This window comes from Eucyclogobius newberryi, unplaced genomic scaffold (assembly GCF_026437365.1).
Source record: "Eucyclogobius newberryi isolate DKJ021-1_F unplaced genomic scaffold, fEucNew1.0.hap1 SCAF_15, whole genome shotgun sequence".
Taxonomy (NCBI): Eukaryota; Metazoa; Chordata; class Actinopteri; order Gobiiformes; family Gobiidae; genus Eucyclogobius; species Eucyclogobius newberryi.
Window position 1 is genome coordinate 16,469,652 of NW_027315779.1, and position 18,970 is coordinate 16,488,621.

Below are 18,970 nucleotides of genomic sequence, written 5' to 3' on the forward strand. Positions count from 1 at the left end.
GTTAAAACATTTATTTATTTCAATTAATTTTCTTCAAAAGCATAAAGGCCAAGTCTACTGTTCACGCCAAGGAAACTTTGAGATTTGTGGATTTTATGTATTTTTGAAACTTGAGTAGTTTAAATTTAGTGCCTCTGAAAATCATTTAAAACAACTCATACAATTGTAAAGTTTAACCTTGCAATTTAGGGATGAATTTAATACTGTTTTGTTGGAACAAATCGAGAATAAGTAAGTAAACCTATTTTGATGCATTCATTAAAAATGATGAACTATCTTATAACCCAAAAGCCTTGGTAATATATGTTAAACAATACAGGCCTATGGCTTGTGCCATATGTGACATCACAGGCCACTACAGCGCCCTCTGGTGGCTCTAAATACAAATACAGGGGAGTTTTTAATAAAATCTTGAAACTTGCAGCGAGGATCATTTTCTCTATTGCTTTTATCATGAAAAAACAAAATCTAATTTATCAGTGCATTTAAAGCTTATCCATGTACAAGAGTTGACTTCATTTATTTCCATCAGGACAGTTTCTGCTCACATGAAACGTGACACACTGTCTCAAATACGCAGCCTTATCTACTGTAACGCTTTTATCTGCAGCATTGTGTTGGATGATTACGTGTCTATGCAATGAAAACAGGTTATGTCATGACACAAATAACTGGCCATGTTTTTAAGAAGTTGCTGTGTATTCTTTTCAAAATGTTTTACTTTTACTATAAGGCTCAGGTGAACCAATGAATGAAACTAAGTTTTTGTGCTGTGTGGATTTCAGAAGCATCTCTTCAGTGAGTGTCTGATGTCACTTATGGGCGGAGCAGCAAGAGCACGACAATCAGGAGGAGGGTTGCCATCCGGTCCCTTCAAAACATTTCCTTTAAAGTCAGTTTATGACCTCTAGTACTTCAGTTGTTTGTGTACCATGCAGCTGTTTGACACTTTGGCCACGATCGGAGTGCTGTCAGTGGTGTGGCACCTGCTCCATCTGCTCTGGAGATGCTGGAGTGGGTTCAGACAATATATTTTATCACAATTTTGCCAAGTAGACTTAAGAAGATATGGTCAATGGGCAGGTAAGTCATGCTTGCACATGTTTGCTGTTGTGTGCTTTTTATTGTGTTTTTAATTCCTTGATTTTGTTTCGCTTTTGCCAGTGGTGACCGGTGCCACATCTGGCATCGGCAGAGCTTACGCCATTGAGGTAAAAATACATTGCTTACATTTTAAAAGGAAGTCACTAATAAATGAAAGTGGGACTAAACCATTCTGTCCACATGTCCATTTGAAGCTGGCGCGCAGAGGTCTGGATATTGTACTAGTGAGTCGGTCCAAAGATAAACTTCAACTAATGGTTAAAGAGATTGGTAAATGCATTTGAAATGCAAATGTTTATAATCTTATTAATCTCATATTTATTTAAAATAAATGTGCAATGTCTCACCTAGAGGAGATTTATGGCCGAAAGACTTGCACCATCAGGGTGGACTTTACTGATGGACACAACATCTACCCTAAAATTGCGAAGGCACTGCAAGATCTGGAGATAGGCATTCTTGGTGTGTATATTTTTTATGGAATAAAATGTATAAATAGATCTTTTTTTTTAAATGGCGTTTTGCATTTGTGTCATTTATAGTTAATAATGTTGGAATTACCTATTCAGAAAACTTTGCCTATTTCCTGGAGACGCCCGATGCCCACAAGGTAAGTTAGCTAAAATTAGGCCTGAACACAAATACAATTAAAGCCGCGTTAGCGGCGATGATGGCTCTCGCCACCTGCGCGACCGCCTTTTGATTGCGATTGCCCCGACACTGCATTCTCTTAGACTTTATTCTTTAGACTTTAGACTAGAGGAAGTGAAGGCATTAATTGCACCCCTGCTGGCCAATTGTGAAAATACACAATATCTGCAATAAACCTTTTTTCATGGAGTCTCGAGAATATAATCCATGAGTGTCAAACAAATCAGACAATGTTGAGTTTTTCACACAATGTATTAGGGGGCATGTAATACATTTAGAGTACATTCATTACATGGTATTAATTATTTCCACTCCATAAAAACGCATTAGTGAGTGAAATATGAGCTCCGTAGATCAATTCCATTAGGCGTGACTTGTCCTTGAAAAAACAGGAAATTAAGCCTTTTTTGAGGGTGTGTTACGCAAAGACCGTAAAGAATATCAACATTCTTTTGAATAATTATTAAATTTCAATGTCTTTAGATTCAAAAAGTGTTGTTTTGAGCTCGATAAAAAACCTAGGACAAGTACGATTTTGAAAAATCGTGGCGGTGCCACTTTGATTCAACATGGCTGACTTCCTGTTTATCATAGAGCGATGCTGCCAGGTGCGTTTTACTCCTCAAAAGGTCAGAGGTCAAAGGTAGCTCTATCACTGTCCCAAGTCTCATGTGCCTAGGCCAAAGATTAAGGCAGTGTTGCGACGGGCATTCTCGCAACCTAGTTCGGGCCGATCGCGTCTATGTCCCATGTGTGACATTCATCAAAGTTCAGGGGGTCAAAAATGCCCGAGTTGTGGCAAAATGACCATGAATAATAATAAGAATAAGAACCATGGCAAGAACAAAGACTCGTTCACATGAAACTAACCCATCTCTTTTCTTCAGAACATCACCAACATTGTCAACTGTAACATGCTGTCTGTCCCTCAGGTAAAGCTGCTCTCATAAATTCATTCACAATCACAATGCTCAACATTTGATTTGATATTGACTGGTTTGCAGATGAGCAAGCTTGTTCTGCCATATATGGTTACAAGGTAATAATATACAACCGGTAATAAATCGTGCCGTCACTCTGACCTGTGCCTTGTCTTTTCAGAGGAAGAGGTCTGATTATCAACATCTCATCTGAAACTGGTGTCCGCCCGCACCCTTTGCTCTCTCTTTATTCTGCAACAAAGGTATTCAACATGTCAATAACCATGTAACAGAACCTTTAAACCGTCACTTACTCGCCACTGTCCTTTCAGCTTTTTGTCACATATTTTTCTCAATGTCTGCATGCAGAGTATAAATCAAAAGGCATCATTGTTCAGGTACTGGTTACATATTGTCCAGAAGATCCAGTAAGAAGGCTACAGGAAAATACATACACAATTTGTATCAATCATTTCTTTCCTTCAGTGCGTTACCCCTTTTCTGGTTTCAACTAACATGACAAGACACTGGCCAGTCAACGGCATCATAAAAAGCGCTCAAGCGTTTGTTTATGGGGCTTTGAACACTGTGGGTTATTCCACCTATACCAGTGGCTGTCTGACTCATGCACTACAGGTACAGTGTAACTAAGTCATTACTTATAGCCCTGTCAAAGTATGGATATTGTAATATTTATGTTTTGCAGAGTGAGGCTCTCACTGTTCTGTTGCCTGACTGGTTGAGAATGTCGTCCTTCTTCATCCAACAGTTAAGAAAAACCTCTGACGTGAGCCCATGTGAAAATGAAAAACACAGGATTATGGCAAAGGAGGAATAAATGCTAACAATGATTTTAGTGCTCAATAAAAAAAACATTGGTTTTATACAGATGTTAAATAGTAAATATATTTTCACAGAACATATTTGTTGTTATTTGTCTAACAATGTGATCATTTATCCAGTGTTCTCATTTTAATCAAACACAGTTTAAATGTTTAACAACACTTTAGTTACATCACTTTAAAAAAGAATCAGTAGCCTACCTGTCGTCTCATCTTAAAAAAGACTTGAGCGCGCCCCTGAATTAGTCTATACAATATGCCTGTTATTTTGCATGCATAAAAACCAACAAATTTTGAGTATTAGGACATGTCCTATTTGTTTGAAGTGGTTGAATGTCAAAGTCCACATCATTGTAACATGATTAAATGTGCCTCGTTGGCCAGTTTATGCAGTGAATACAGATACCATGTACCTGTAAGACAGTTCTCAAAGGTCTGTGTATGTGACTGGAGTAACACCATGGATCAGCAGCGTCGGTCCTAAGCTGTTGGTAACAGTCTCCAGCTGAGTGATATATTGCTGGGCCTGGCTGGGGAGGGCCGGGGGGCTGGGCAGGTACAGGAAGCGGACTGCAGCCTGTGAGCTGTGCTCTAGGAGCAGGTTATTGACAGCAGTCAGAAAGTCCTCAGACAGGGGATGATTCTGCTCCCCCCGAGGCAGAGCATGATGCACTACCGAGTCCCATGGGACAATCTTAATAGAAGCCCTGATTCTTAGTTTTTTCAGCAGCTCCCGAAAAGTCTCCTCGTTCATCACCCAGCCCTGACTGCCAGACTTAGTCTCAACATTCAGGAAGATCCTCATGCGAGCATGGCGCCACCTATTGGACATGTTTAAAACACAGGCCATCTGTAGAAGAAACAGGCTGCACACATCCTCATAGTCACAGTTGTCGGGCTGAAACAGATTCAAGGGCCACACATCAATGGTGCGGTTAGAGCCGTCCACTTTACTGTCCTTCTCCTCGCCCTCCAACTGGAAGAAATATCGTCCCAGACACACATTCTTGTTCATCTTTAAAGCATCTGAAATAATGCCTACATACTCCTCGGGGGAAAGCCAGCGGGGGCTCTCCACGTGTCGCACTGGAGGAAAATGAGCCTGCAGCGAGGGTAAGTCCACCCCAAAGTTATACTCCTCCTCCTCAGTGCTCTGTCCCAGAGAGGTGGTGCAGAATGCAGAGTCCTGCAGGAAGAAGTCTTCTGGAATACAGCTGTCATAGAAACCCAGGATCAGGGTGTTGGGCTTCATCCCACCTGAGTGAGAAACACAGTACAACTGCACTAAATAAAGAGTTATTTTTGAAATAACAGTTGTTCATTTGAAGCGGCCCTACTTATTATTCTCACGTCACTTGTTACAACACCTCCTGAAGCTATGTCTCAGTGTAAATACGAGAACACACAGGGAGTGGCTGCTCACCCAGTCCAGTGATGCGCAGGAGGTGCTGCGTTCCTTGCCGAACAGACTGAGATAGAGTCAGGTCCACAAACGCTTTAACGCCAAGTTTATCCACAAGACTGAGCCAGAAGTTGTACTGCTGCTGCACCGGATCTGATGGCAGCGAGTCTGAAATAATACAGATAGGGAGGGAGTAAATCAATGTGTCTGAGTTAATGAGAATGAGAAACTTGATGAGAAAACAGAAGCATTAGAACGTGTCTGTTATGATTATTCAAGGCAATTTTCACCCATTGGGCTAATATCTTTGATAGGCCACTAGGGGGCAGTAAGAAATACAGTGAGTTGGTTGCTTTTTACTTGGAAACACTCATTATGAACTACTTTAATGCAGTAGTATTGACATAGGATAGATGTCACACAATATGGCACAAATATTGTGCCATTTTGTGTTGCTATAGGGCTGGTTTTAGGCACAGAGATAAGTGGCGGTGTAATACAAATATAATTGGATACATCTAGCGGCAGACGTCCATCATGTCAGATTATTACCCAGATCTCCCAGCTGCACATGGCCCAGCACATACAGGCCTCCCTTCTTCAGCTGGTTCACGAACAGGATGAGCTGACAGGACGAGCGCGGGTTGGCCACCATCAGCAGAACCTGGGGCCTCCAGAACTTCACATGGTCCTTCCTCACATCCAGCATCAACAGGTACTTACGGACCTGAAAAAGAGAGCAATGTGAACAGACTAATGTGTTTTATGGGTTACAATTTAAAATCATACAATGTGGTGTTTGTATACTTTCAAGTGGAAGTAAAAGTCAAGTACTCTACATGTAATCTGTGTCCTTTAGATTCTGAATAATGGACCTTGTTTTCTTATCTTCTTCCACCCTAGGCTTGTAGTTTGTAATAATTTGAATATGAAAGAATAAGACAGGCAACCCATAACATTTATCCAGGCATGGGATTAGCTTGTGATTTGCTTCTGGCAGTATTACAAAAACACAGTATTATCACTGGAGAAGCCCTTTATTTAATCAGTTAGCTAAATGATTGCTTGCATTTTTAAAACAAAAACATTACATTTGGTGTCTGTACCTGGTGGAAGATGAGGGCTTGGCTGATGTAGCCCCAGCTGCTGGTGGGGGATCTGTAGTGCAGGAAGAGCAGCAAGATCAACAGTAGAACGATGCTGCCCGATGAGTAGACGGGATTTATGACAAACATCATGACGAGGCAGCTCAGGATGCCCAGTAAACAAGTGTGCCACGAAAAGTACTGAAATGTGGGTCTGTAAAAAAGAGAAGAGTCAAAAATAACTCTTTTAATAAGAAAATAGAGAGCAAAGAACATATTAGCATTAGACTTGTTTTCGAATACAACATACAATTCAAATATCTTGCATTGTATGTTGCAAAATAAATTATAAATTATAATTAATATTTGACAAAAATAGAAATAGCTTTCACTTTTAACCTAAAGTTTGGAGCCGATGCCCACTCAAGAGCCAAACAAGCCAGATCCACTGCTGCAAAGGCCAGTAGATAGAAAACGGTCACCAGACTGGCCACGGCATTCAGCTGACCTGCGAACACCACACTCTAAAAATACACAAACACAAATTCAGCTCACGACCCAATGTGCAAAATGCGGTAACACAAACAAAAGCACAGACCTGTGCCAGGGCCCAGGTGTACAGCACTGCCACCCATGGGTTCCCCGAGCTGGACGTGACAGCAGCCGGGGCTAAAGGTAAACCTACAGCAAAAACAAGTGTGACGCCTTGATGTTGAGTGACTACATTCATGCCTCTTAATTCACTTCTTACCAAAGAGATGATCCAAGGCGAGAGCGTGGAGTATACGTGATGCTCCGATCATAGCGCACATGGCAGCCGACAGAGAAGCGCAGTAAATGCCAATTGTCACCAACGGTGACCAGAGGTTTATCTTCTGTAGGAACCCATAGTCTTGAATCAACATAGTCCTGGATGTTTGAAAAAAGAAAAACAGTATTTCAAGTTCAATCAAATCAATATGTAATCAGCAGTGGTGCGCAGTGCTCAGTTACATTTACTACAGATGTGAAGATATAGCGACGGTTCAGCCTGGACTAATCAGTGCAATGTACCTGTCACACGTGGAGGCAACCAGCATAAAGAGGAGAACATAGACCGTACATGTGTACACAACTGCTACGATGGTGCCTCTGGGAATCGAAACACTTGGAGTCTTCAGCTCGCCTTCAAATACAGATGGAATAAACACAAAATGTTAAAAAAAATATGTTTTAAAACATTTCTTGACACTACAACTACAGTATATCCAAATGTGCATTGTATATTATACAACCATTTACAATTCAAACGAAGCAAAGCTATTTTTCTTTCAACTAAAAATACAAGCATTTCAATTGAGCATTCTAACAGAATTAAGGGGATTAAATAACAAAATACATATATATTTTGTATGTATTTGAAGCTCTCACCAGACATGTTGGCACCAGCCATGATTCCTGTACAACTTGTGAACATAACTGCAAAAACTGTTGCAAAGGACATGATAGAGTTGGTGCTGTAATCCAATGAATATCCAGCTGCAGAGGAAAAATAACAATAACGTCATAAATCAATGTACTTAAATGTGAGATTTAAACTGCAGACTCACAGTAGAGGTTGTCCTGGAGGGTCTTGGCACTGTAACCTGTATAACTGACATTGAAGTGCCGGGTCAGGTTGCCTGGGCCCAGGTGTGTGATGTTGAAGCTGAAGGGTTTGACAGCCACAGAGCTGATGAACACGGACAATAAAGATACAGTGACCACTATGAGGATGACAAAGGCCGTGCGCGAGTAGATGTGTGCACCCACAAGACACACAAGCAGGCAGAGCAGCAGAATCACCGAGGAGTACAGGATGGTATACCAGTACCCCTGAGGGAGCACCCGCACGCCCGACACTGGAGAGTCTGCAAGAGGGAGAACAAAGTGTGAAACAAAGACCAGTGTATTTATGCATTTAAGTTTGTTTTTTTTCAGGGAATGCAGGTTTAACAGTATGAGAAAGCTTGCTCAAGAACACACCGACCGAACGCAGTGGTCAGGGCAGGCATTAAACCACCAAAACATACCTGGGTCCGATCCAAACACGTCCAAAATGGCTTCTACGAGACCGAGCACGTACTCTCCACACGCACAAACTTTGGCGAGGAAAAACATCAGACCGATGCTGCCTCCGAACTCTGGGCCCAGCGACCGGCTGATCATGTCTGTTCACAGTCGGTCAGGGAGTGTTCACGTGGTAGTACAGGTGTATTTGGTCAAACGCGTGTGAAAAGATACAGTATGCTCCTCCGCCTTGTATGGCTCCATTGGTAGAGATGGCGCAGATGGACAGGATTGTGAGAGAAATGATGGTGTAGGCCACTCCCACCATCAGAAGACCTTGCAGCAGCCCCGCGTGACCCACCACGAACCCTGTCAGACAGCAAGCATGCTATTCTGAGTCATTCATCCAACATCAAAGAGGGGTAAGGGGGGTTGAACAATTTTGCAGAAACATGTACCGGTAAATGCAGTTTTCTGTTAAACTAGGTCCAAACAATAGCGATTTGCCAAATTCCAACCATTCACAATGAGATTTGATCCCATCCCAGAAACAGCCCAACACTGTGTGAGTACAATCTACATTCTCCATTTACCAGTTCGGAGGAAGAGCACAATGCTGAACATGGACAGGATAGTTGGCACCATGACTCCGAAGAAAGTGTTGAGTCTCCGTGGGTCACTGCTGGGCTGGGAGGGGCTGGAGCTGGGACTGGACTCGGGGGAGGTCTCGGGGGCCACGCCACAGCTGGTCAGGCCACATATCGCCGAGGTGAGCAGCGGCGTGTGCTCATTAGACATGGTGAAGGATGTTAGCACCAGTCTGTGAAAAAAACAGATACATTTGTACGTGTTGGTGTCAGTCCAGTGGCAGGTCGGTCTCAAAAAGGCACGCGAGTTACAAAAAAACATACACAAAACACAAATGATGCTAGTTAAAGGAACTGTATGATTTTATATTTCATAAACACGGCCTGTTCAGTTGTGATTGTACTTCTTTTTTTTTTTTTTTTTGCCCACTCGACCGGGCAGCACCACTTCCTTTTTGAAAACAGTAAGAACTCAGGTTCTACTTCTGTTTGTTTAAACTGCTCGTCTTTTATTGGTCAATTCAGAAAGTTTAAAAATCTATTTTGTGATGCCCTGCAAATGGACTGCTGTTGCTTTGAGCTCTACAAGAACATTAATTGGAATTGAAAAGAAATGTCTTGAAGTAAAGTGGTCTGCCGGGACATACTGCAGCTCCAAGATCTTTAAGACTGAACTCCAAGCTCCTCTGTAGATAGACAATAAAAAGGTTTGAAATCCAAAATAGACTGACACTTCCTAATTCACATTTATTAATAAGGTACAGAAAAACCATTTAGATCTCAAATATTACTCTGGAATGACACTCACAAATATATAAGTGCGTTTTAGCAGGCATTAAACGTACTTTCTGTCAAGAATTAAAATAGACATGGGCAATATTAGAAATAGATAATTCTTTGTTTTGAGGATATGCAAAATATCAGGTCTATGGTCTATAATAAATACATTATGGAAAAGGGTGAAGAAAAATCAATACAGCAGAAACTTGGAGGACAATTTGAGAAATAAGTGTTCTCTTCATTTTTGTTTGAATCATTTTACAGTCCATTCATGCGTTATGCAATACCAACCACGACTATGACATTTACAAACATGTTTAAGCATTCTTCTGACCGATTGCCTTGGCCATAACATTGTTTGAATGTTGCCACAGGGATAATCCACCCATTATGGACTTGTGTTGGCATTAAGTGCGTGGCAAGTGTCCACACAAGCGCCAGAGCTCCTTCTCTCACATCCACATACTGCACATTCCTGTGAGCTGAAGTGCTACGCACTACTTCCGGTCATGTGTACTGTGAAGAGTCAGAGCAAACATACAACAACAACAGACTACTTTTGGTCTGATACAATCTGTTCACAATAAAACCTCTCTCACTGGATAATACCTCACAGAAGATCATTTCATTGTATAATTTAGGAGATGAAAACAGACCCCACCAGAAACTCACTTATGTTAAAGGAATGAATCACACTTGAGCTAAACCAACTGACTTTATTTGACCCTGAGCCAAGTGTTTGTTTGGTGACAGACAGTTTCAACAGTGACATTATTGAGATGGTAATTTAGGTACAAAGTAAATAGCCTGACAAGTGCACACATGTCTTTGACTAACACTCCTCTCATCTCGATCGTGTGATTATAAATAACCCTGACGTTACGGGTCAAATGGGAAAATGTAAGTTTAACCTATTTTGGGGACGTTCCACTTCCTGTATTTTTTCGTAGCATCCTCTCGCGCGTCCAGGCGGAATATGACTAAAGTGAGCGCAAGAGCATGTTTACAAAAATACACTGTATTCGTCACAAATACGTCGCAGAAGCCAGGAAGAAGAAGAAGAAGAAGATGAGGAGGACAACAACCGCGCGGCGCAAAACAACCCGCAACTTATTGTACTTGACACACCGGCCGCCACATCCCGCACACCGAGGACTAAAGAGCCCTCAGTGAGACAACAACAGAGTAAAGTGGACAAGACGTGACGTGAGAGCGGTGCTTTACCTCTGTGGACTCTGTGGACCCTGAGGACAGGACAGCTGTGCGCACTTCCTGATGTTGGAGCGGCGCGTGTTCCAACGTGATCGGACAGTTTGTGCGCAAAGCTCCGGATGCGCGCGGACCGTCTGCCGCGGAAGAAGAAGTTGGATGCTGGAAGGAAAAGAAGAGTTCTACCCAATAAACACAGGACGCCCATGTCACGAGAGACACTGCCCATGTGACTGGAAAAGGGGCGGGAAAAACGTCACAAACTATTACACTCGCCCCGCCCCTTCTGCTAAGAACACAAACCCGCAGTGATTTATGGGATTGATGGCGCAGAATGAGCGCACGTACCAGGAAGTGCGCAATCGATCTAACGAACAGCAATCTGATAAATGCACAGTTTAAGTTCTAAGGAGCCTCACTTTCACTGTCTGGCTGTGTGCCTCTCCAACCACCAGGGGGCGTGATTGTCAAGTCCACATGCAGTCGAACCTGTTTTGTTTACAGGATATTCTAACTTCATATTTACCTGCGCAGTTTCCCACTGGTCCAGCACATAATGCCCCTAACTGTAGTATTCTGAACCACTAGGAATTGGCTTTTACTTTTCTCTGTTGACTGATTAAATTAGACTTGGACTTGTACAGTATGTGTACTTGTACAGTACACTTTTAGCAGCCAGTGGCATATGTTATTATGTAGGCCTCGGTTTTTTTTTTATTTTTTTTTTACAACTTTTAGCCCCATTTGAGACTGACTCACCCGTTAAGGACAACTTATTCTAGTTTCTGGTGATGTACATATAGCAATATAAGTGGTGCACAGGCAAAGCTCTTATAAAATAAAATATGGATTTATTTGTTATAGAAAATAATGGCTCTAGAAAAGACACACTTCATAGTAGACAGTCTAAATTCTCTACAGTTATTGCCCTTATTTTCCCCAATGGTCGTAAACAGCAATAACTGTGGACTTTCAGAGCTCTGGGACAACTACATTCAAATTGTGCAGATTATAATATTTTTGTACAATAATTATGAAATTGAGCACAAATGTAGCCAAAAGAGCCCAACAGCAAAAATAGACAAACACATTTCTACAATCATGTCCAAATGAAGTGTAAACGTACCACCTTCATGTAAATGAGGTAAATGTGCTCAGCTTCCCCTTTGTGACGCTTATAGTGCCTGGAGTTTATGATTCTAGAGTTTTATGTCTAAACATAAAACTCTAGAATCATAAAGAACACAAACCCTCAGTCTGGCGGTAATGCAACAATTGGATGCCAACCGCCATAAAACAACAACAACAACAACAACAACAACTTGAGATTTTATTCAACAGAAAAATCAGTCAGAATCGCTAATGAGCAAGTTAGCTTCAGTTAGCTTTTTAGGGCTTATTCACAATAAAAGGTCAAAAATGGCTGAGAAGTGGAAAGGGAAAGTAGGAGAACACGGAAATGCCAAGGACTCAGTCTTATATTGTTGGGGGAATGAAAAAAAAAAAACACCTAAAAATTCCCATTTGATCACAAATTCCTCTTTTTTACTTGATAGGAAAATATGTTTGCATATTCATGAAATCTAGATTTTTCTATGGATCAACCAGAGCCTGAATAAAAGCAATAAAATAATAATGTATTACTTTGTATGCATGTTTTTAAAATCACCCCACATTGTTACGATGAATGAAATACACGAAAAAACAATATATTGCATGTATCTTAAAAAAATATTTCCTCCATTGGATTAAATGAGAACAGGACCTCAAACAGTCAGAGAAAATACTTCATATTTCCTCAGTCACAGTTGAATTACAACCCACTTAACAGCCAATTATGAAAACATAAATTAGCTCGAACCAACTTCCACGCATCGGACGCCCCCCTGTCCCCCCCTGTCCCCCTGCATCAGACAGCCGCTCCTTGTGCCCGGATTAAGACGCCTGATCCGTGTCTTGGAGCCCTGATCCCGGCCGTGTAGCGGGGGGATCAGAGGGGGTCGCTCCACACGCGCGTCAGCCGCGGAGCCGCTGCTGGGTGTGGTTGTAAACTGCGCTCCAGACGCGCACTGCTTTAAAGGAGCCTTCAGGGGGGGGAGCGCATTGAGCCACCGCGTGACCGACCGCTCTCTTTCTTCAAAATCGTGACCCAAAAAACAAAACAAAACAACACCCTACAACCCACAACTAAACGTGAATCGAACCCGGTGCGCGTCCTGTGGGGTGGAAGTGTTACGCGCTGTACATATGTCGCGTTGTTGTTGTTTGAGCTGAAGAAGTGTCGGTGAAGGGAGGAGGAAACCAAAGAGAGGAAGGAAGCGAGGATAACGTCACGATAAGCAGAATCGGAGTAAAAAAAAAAAAAAAAAAAACGGGCGCTGGTACAAGACGGACGATCCTTGATGAACGACGGCCGCCGCGGAGTTCTTTTCTTTTTTGTTGTCGCGCTGGCTAAGAAGACGGTTTCATGTTTGAATGGTCGTATGTGAAAGAAACGGGACGATCCGAGGCAGAACGAGGAGCGACGAGACGGTTACAGCAAAGGCCGGAGTCTTGCTTTTCTCAGCAGCAGCAGCAGCAGCGGCAGAAGCAGCGGCGGCTCAGAAAAGCGGCGTAAAGCAATGGGAATGTGCGCGGCCCCCCTACCACTGCCTGTTTGCTGAAGGAGCCTCGTCGTGACACAAGGAGCGACCTTTATATCCCAAAAACAGACCCTTTTGGATGAGTGAGGAAGATATCAAGTGCTCGGTCAGAAACAGAAAGGGAAAGAGAAGGAAGGATCCGTCGGCGGCACAATTAACAGGTATAGCCTCCCTTATTACGGATGCCACTAAGATGCCTCATGTACGTCGTGTGCTTTCGAGGAGCCCCGCATCAGTCTCCAGGCTCAGCATCCACAGGAAGGCCTCGGTCCGCCTCTCGGAGCAGATCGATGTACATGCGTTGTGGGACTTGTCCTCCCTTTGCGCGCACCGGGGGAGGCACCGCACACGACCGCGTTTATTCTTTCCCCCGTGTCATGGCCTTCTGCTTCTGGCCTGTGTTGCAGCGCAGAGGCAGCAGCCCCTTTTCCCAGGCCTTTTGTGTGTGTGTGTGTGTGTGTGTGTGTGTGTTGAAGTGCCACATAGTCTGTGACATTTGCATCTCCACTGCCGGAGAGGGCTGTGCTGCTGCTGCGCTCTCTCCTCCGGCCGCAGATGGAGCCGTGCCATGTTCATTAAGTCACAGATAAGATGGGCTTCTAATGGGGCGGGGTCATTCTTGATAGCAGCACTCTGTTGTTGTTGTTGTTGTTGTTGTTGTTGTTTTTGTTGTTGTGGTGGTGGTTGTTGTTGTTGTTGTTGTTGTCACTGAAATGTTGGGCTTGGGTTTGTCTTGGATTTGCTGTGTGGCCTGGGTCAGTTGAGGTAGGGAAAACCCACAGGTCTGATGCCTGTGTGCTCCAGCCTGGGCAGTTTCACTTTGTCATTTGACCTGTACCAATCTGCAGGGCCTACAGGATTTGGTTAGTAACGTGCTCATTTGACGTGCTTTGGGCCTATGCATTGCACTGTACGAAGTCCCCACTAAATTATGCCATTAAACTGTTCATTTTAGATTTGTGTCCATGCTAATGCTCATGTGGTCAGTGGATACCAGGTGAGTGTGACTGTGTTTGAAGAGTCAGACCTCCTCTCCTCCTCCTCCACGTTCACAGGTGACACACATGTGAGTTGTGCCTGGATGAGGAAGCTCTTCTCTGGGTAAATGAGCAGCTGAGCCCGGAGACCAAGACCCAGCTCAGTCCTTTTGGCTCCATTAGCGCGCTGTGATCCATCTGGTCGCAGCTCCCCCAGGGAACACTGACCTACTGTAGCTAATTGCTCTTCACACACTGTGAACTGTATATTGTGAAGTCTTACTGTGAATTTAAATAACCACTCGGATGCAAATAACCAGCTCACGGTTTGGGATGTGGTTTGCATATGTTACTGTACTCCCATTTGAAAACAGGAAGTGATGCTTCCTTCTGAAAGCCTAATGTGTGCAATCTCTGATTCCAATTAGCACAATATTCTACATCTGAGCAAATAACAGGCAGATTTGTGAATGTAGCAGGTAAAAACTACTGTTCTCCGACTCTGGAGCAGCTTAGTCATAGCAGATTATGCACCTCACTTTAACAAGGCAAGGCCATAAACAGATTACATGGCTTTTGCCACTGAGTGGATTTAGTAATTTATTGAGATTAAAATGTGTCGTTTTTTTTTTTTTTTCTTCATATTTTTTATTAAACAGGGCCAAACACTATTTTAAGACTGTTATTTTGCTTGACTGACTTCCATTTTTTGATGAAGTCTCTGGATTAAGGGATTATAAAGTGTGCGCTCCATTCACAGGATGCTATTGTAATCCACTGTATTTTGTGTGTACACAGTAGTCCCTTAACTTTATTTCATTTTGCACCTCACAGGTGACTGTTAGAATCAATCAAAATGAGTGAGTTGGAGCAACTTCGTCAGGAGGCAGAGCAGCTACGCAACCAGATAAGAGTAAGTTCATCTTTCATCAGAACGACACTCTGCACAACCTCATGTTCACCTCACTTGTATTTGCTTCAGGACGCCAGGAAAGCATGCGGCGATTCAACTCTGACACAGGTGAGCTTTCGTTGAAATCACTTACTGATATTGTGAGAAAATATATATTCACGTACACATGAATAAACAATTACTTTTGTCAGATCACCGCGAGCCTGGATCCCGTTGGCCGAATCCAGATGAGAACAAGACGCACTCTTCGTGGTCACCTTGCTAAAATTTACGCCATGCACTGGGGCTCCGACTCCAGGTAACGACATCAATAGCACAATATACATTATTGGTTCGTTTTAGGGCTGATGTAGCTGATGAGGGATTCACAGATAAATTGTTTCCACGAGGCAGAAAATAAATCAACAATTGTGGGAAAAAAAAGTCTGGATTAAAAGGACTAAAACATTCTCAAACTGAAGAGAAATATATTATGTCTGCTTGAAATGGAAAGGATAACAAGAACGCGCACGGCCATGACACTGCCATATTTCAATAGTTTGCCTTTGGTCCTATAAACAGACTTACAGGTAATCTACTTCTTTCTTGGCAGGCTGCTGGTTAGTGCCTCTCAAGATGGAAAGCTCATCGTTTGGGACAGTTACACCACTAACAAGGTGATTATAACACATGCCACGTTTTCTGCAATATTACATAATTATACATAACAAATGTTCCCTATGTTAAAAGATCCATGCCATCCCTCTGCGCTCCTCGTGGGTCATGACGTGTTCATATGCCCCCTCTGGTAATTATGTGGCATGTGGAGGCCTCGACAACATCTGCTCCATCTACTGCCTGAAAACACGAGAGGGCAACGTCCGGGTGAGCCGGGAGCTGCCGGGGCACACAGGTGAGGAGTCCTGAACTGCGCATTAAAGCTCCCATTTTAGGCTTTGTGTGTATTTTAATTTACAAATATCCAACATGCTTCACTCCTCGCTCTTGTCAGTGTAGAGGCCATCACTCACCTAATCCAAGCGTTTTCTGCAGTGACAAGAAGCTCCTCAAATAAACCCGCCAGATCACAATACAATTGATTTGCCGTGGCAACCCTGATTGAATAGAAGATAAACCAAAAATAATTTCTGTTTTTCTCTTTCAGGTTACCTTTCATGTTGCCGTTTCATTGATGACAATCAAATTATTACAAGTTCAGGAGACACCACATGGTTAGTTTAAACTCGACAATGAAATGTTATACAATGTGTTTGATCCAACCCCGTCTAATTGAGCGTGTCTACAGTGCACTGTGGGACATAGAGACAAGTCAGCAGACCACAGTGTTCTCGGGACACACGGGGGATGTCATGAGCCTGTCCCTGTCTCCAGACCTGCGTACCTTTGTATCAGGAGCCTGCGACGCGTCAGTTAAACTCTGGGACATCAGGGACAGCATGTGCCGTCAGACCTTCACTGGACATGAATCTGACATCAATGCTATTTGTGTGAGTGCAGGGTTCACACACCGTGGATGGATTACACATTTGTCTAGTTTAGGCTTTATGAAAGATCATTTTATCCTTCATATGGAGTAAAGTCTTCTCAATTTTGTTTCTCAGTTCTTTCCCAATGGCAGTGCAGTGGCCACAGGGTCGGACGACGCCACCTGCAGGCTGTTTGACCTTCGCGCAGACCAGGAGCTAGGCCTGTATTGCCATGACAACATCATCTGTGGCATCACCTCAGTGGCTTTCTCCCGCTCGGGACGCCTGCTTCTAGCCGGATATGACGACTTCAACTGCAACATCTGGGATGCCATGAAGGGGGACAGAGCAGGTGAGTGCTGCTGCTTCAAAGTCAGTCATTTACCTTTGTGTGGGAGAGCAGGGAGTTTGGAGATGAAACATAAGGATAACTGCTCAAGAGGAGAGATGATTTCATCACAAGCTCAGAAATGACAAAATATATAGCAATCATTCAGATAAAAGACTTAAAAGATAAAGTCAGTTTGTAAAATTACAAACCCTTGTCAGACCCTGTTCTCACATAACATAAATAGCTGCTACTAACACTACTGCTGCTGTCTGTGTACAGTATATTATAGAGTGTAGAAGTATAAGCAACTACATGGATATTCTGCAAATTATTTCTCCTAAATTTTGGAGGGGGGAGTGAGGGGTGTTTTGAGTGACAGGTGAGCCTGAACAAAGACGAGGTGATATGACGTCTGTCATCTAATGATGAAAAATATTTTTTGTATTCTTATTACGCTTTGCTCTAGGTGCAAAATGAAGTGGAACATATGATGTCAATTACCACTTTTCCCACATTCATTCATTTATGTTATGTAAATACAATTAATTATTTCCCAGGTATTATTGTCATAATTATCCATAGTATATTGAAGTATTACATGAGTATTATGTTTGAATTCATCAGAAAAGATTTGCACTTGTCTATGCGTATTGGACAATACTTTGGATATTAAATGATAACCATTGATTGGTCCTATCCCACAGGAGTCCTGGCGGGCCATGACAATCGAGTGAGCTGTCTAGGCGTGACGGACGACGGGATGGCAGTGAGCACCGGCTCTTGGGATAGCTTCCTAAAGATTTGGAACTGAAACAATTACAAAAACACACACCCTAAAACACACTGTTCACACTGGGACACAAATTGCACCTCTAATTGCCATTGGTCCAGCCTAACAGGCAGTGTCCAGGGTTGTACTGTACATAAAATATATTAAAAAAGAGAAACAACTAGGCAGTACACAGCCCACACTACTTCCCGCTATGTGCACCTCAAAAGCAAATATTTCAGATTTTTAAATGTCTAAAAAAGCAACCAAAAACTGTCCCACGTTTGCGCAAAGCCTTCAAACACATAAACCCTACAGTCTTCCCTAAATTTAGGGAAGACTTTTTGGGACAATTTTTTATTTGTTTACAGTGAAGTCTAAAATGCACATCAGTCATTTTTTCTGTTCTCTTTTTGTCTCGTAAGAAAAAAATTTGATCATGTGAATCTTTGAGGATAATCACCGACAGGCAGGCTAAAGCAACTGTATCGAGTTTAGGACAAATATAAACTTTTATGTTCATTTGGGTCATGTTTTTATGAATATCCAAAACACCCAGGTACGTCTCTTTGGGATGTTTGTTTTTTCTTTCTTCATTTTATCCCTTTGTGCCTCAGACACAAGTCAAAGATTTGATCACAAGACATGATTGAAAGTGAAAAGAGTAGGCCTACAAGTCAGTATGTGATATCTGGATGTTATGATGGTAAAATTGTACATACTATTAATAAAATACAGACTGTCCTGCCAGTTTGGTGCTTCCTTTTCTTGCTGTTGACAAGTTATATTTTGGGGTTAGGTGCTAGGTAACAATAAAAAAAAAAAAACTAAGATGAATAGATATCAACCCACAGATTTTCATAAATTATGTTATGAGCAGAAATGTGAAATGACATGTGGAAAAAACATTGAAAGCTTGAAGAAAGGGAGGATCCAAAAGGCATGGAACTCAAAGACAACAGCTGAAATCGTCTACATAGCTACAGAGAGATTTCTAAACTTCAGAATGTTACAGTGAGCATCATAACAGAAATGACCATAGAAATGATCTGTGCTCCCTGCAAGACACCTGACCAAGGAGAGAAGAAAATTATCAGGAGTTGTTTTCGAGCACCCGATCACCTGGAGACAGCAGGTATATCCATTTAAATTATAAATTATAATACATTGCTCCACTGCACATGACACTATTTTTTAAATGTAATTGAACCAAATGTGAGGAAGGGTTACATGAGCCAAAATGTAAACATAAATACATTGTTAA

The 18,970-nt window shown here is 42.4% G+C and overlaps 3 protein-coding genes and 1 long non-coding RNA gene across 8 annotated transcripts; 3 read left to right on the forward strand and 1 right to left on the reverse strand.

Annotated features, from left to right (window-relative positions):
- The first annotated feature begins 872 nt into the window (after positions 1-872).
- hsd20b2 (hydroxysteroid (20-beta) dehydrogenase 2) lies at positions 873-3,594 on the forward strand. 4 transcript variants are annotated; one of them, XM_072446336.1, is made up of 11 exons: positions 873-1,083; positions 1,165-1,211; positions 1,299-1,374; positions 1,456-1,566; positions 1,647-1,714; positions 2,643-2,687; positions 2,760-2,794; positions 2,857-2,938; positions 3,008-3,073; positions 3,162-3,311; positions 3,382-3,594. In XM_072446336.1, exons 1-11 carry the CDS (start codon positions 933-935, stop codon positions 3,511-3,513), a joined length of 963 nt encoding a protein of 320 aa, XP_072302437.1. In that variant the 5' UTR covers positions 873-932; the 3' UTR covers positions 3,514-3,594. The 4 variants fall into 4 exon arrangements, with proteins under 4 accessions (XP_072302437.1, XP_072302438.1, XP_072302435.1 ...); XM_072446337.1 differs by having other exon boundaries at positions 1,674-1,714; XM_072446334.1 differs by having other exon boundaries at positions 1,165-1,374.
- Positions 3,371-10,759, reverse strand: slc12a9 (solute carrier family 12 member 9). Of its 2 annotated transcripts, XM_072446333.1 has the most exons (15): positions 10,624-10,759; positions 8,626-8,852; positions 8,267-8,401; positions 8,056-8,193; positions 7,594-7,893; positions 7,415-7,522; positions 7,058-7,169; positions 6,756-6,913; positions 6,603-6,685; positions 6,404-6,528; positions 6,026-6,218; positions 5,472-5,646; positions 4,941-5,087; positions 3,931-4,774; positions 3,371-3,457 (listed from the first exon to the last, which is right to left on the reverse strand). In XM_072446333.1, exons 2-14 carry the CDS (start codon positions 8,828-8,830, stop codon positions 3,945-3,947), a joined length of 2,709 nt encoding a protein of 902 aa, XP_072302434.1. In that variant the 5' UTR covers positions 8,831-8,852; positions 10,624-10,759; the 3' UTR covers positions 3,371-3,457; positions 3,931-3,944. The 2 variants fall into 2 exon arrangements, with proteins under 2 accessions (XP_072302434.1, XP_072302433.1); XM_072446332.1 differs by lacking the exon at positions 3,371-3,457 and having other exon boundaries at positions 3,536-4,774.
- On the forward strand, positions 8,799-10,802 carry LOC140360885 (uncharacterized). The gene is made up of 2 exons (XR_011926940.1): positions 8,799-8,850; positions 10,613-10,802. It is a non-coding gene; the product is annotated as an uncharacterized lncRNA (long non-coding RNA).
- Positions 10,803-13,046: 2,244 nt separating this feature from the next.
- On the forward strand, positions 13,047-18,456 carry gnb2 (guanine nucleotide binding protein (G protein), beta polypeptide 2). The gene is made up of 10 exons (XM_072446339.1): positions 13,047-13,411; positions 15,062-15,140; positions 15,210-15,248; positions 15,332-15,438; positions 15,733-15,796; positions 15,870-16,032; positions 16,285-16,351; positions 16,426-16,627; positions 16,742-16,958; positions 17,642-18,456. The coding sequence occupies exons 2-10, from the start codon at positions 15,084-15,086 to the stop codon at positions 17,746-17,748; spliced, it is 1,023 nt and encodes a 340-aa protein (XP_072302440.1). The 5' UTR covers positions 13,047-13,411; positions 15,062-15,083; the 3' UTR covers positions 17,749-18,456.
- Positions 18,457-18,970: the final 514 nt, after the last annotated feature.

Coding starts and splice junctions, on each gene's coding strand:
- hsd20b2 (XM_072446334.1), top strand. CDS start 933: ATGCAGCTGTTTGACACTTTGGCCACGATCGGAGTGCTGTCAGTGGTG. Junction 1,715..2,642: donor AGACGCCCGATGCCCACAAG/GTAAGTTAGCTA, acceptor TCTTTTCTTCAG/AACATCACCAACATTGTCAA. Junction 3,074..3,161: donor CAAAAGGCATCATTGTTCAG/GTACTGGTTACA, acceptor TCTTTCCTTCAG/TGCGTTACCCCTTTTCTGGT.
- slc12a9 (XM_072446333.1), bottom strand. CDS start 8,830: ATGTCTAATGAGCACACGCCGCTGCTCACCTCGGCGATATGTGGCCTG. Junction 6,686..6,755: donor CGCCTTGGATCATCTCTTTG/GTAAGAAGTGAA, acceptor TTTTTGCTGTAG/GTTTACCTTTAGCCCCGGCT. Junction 4,775..4,940: donor CCTGCGCATCACTGGACTGG/GTGAGCAGCCAC, acceptor TTTCTCACTCAG/GTGGGATGAAGCCCAACACC.
- gnb2 (XM_072446339.1), top strand. CDS start 15,084: ATGAGTGAGTTGGAGCAACTTCGTCAGGAGGCAGAGCAGCTACGCAAC. Junction 16,628..16,741: donor CTGACATCAATGCTATTTGT/GTGAGTGCAGGG, acceptor TTTGTTTCTCAG/TTCTTTCCCAATGGCAGTGC. Junction 16,959..17,641: donor CATGAAGGGGGACAGAGCAG/GTGAGTGCTGCT, acceptor CCTATCCCACAG/GAGTCCTGGCGGGCCATGAC.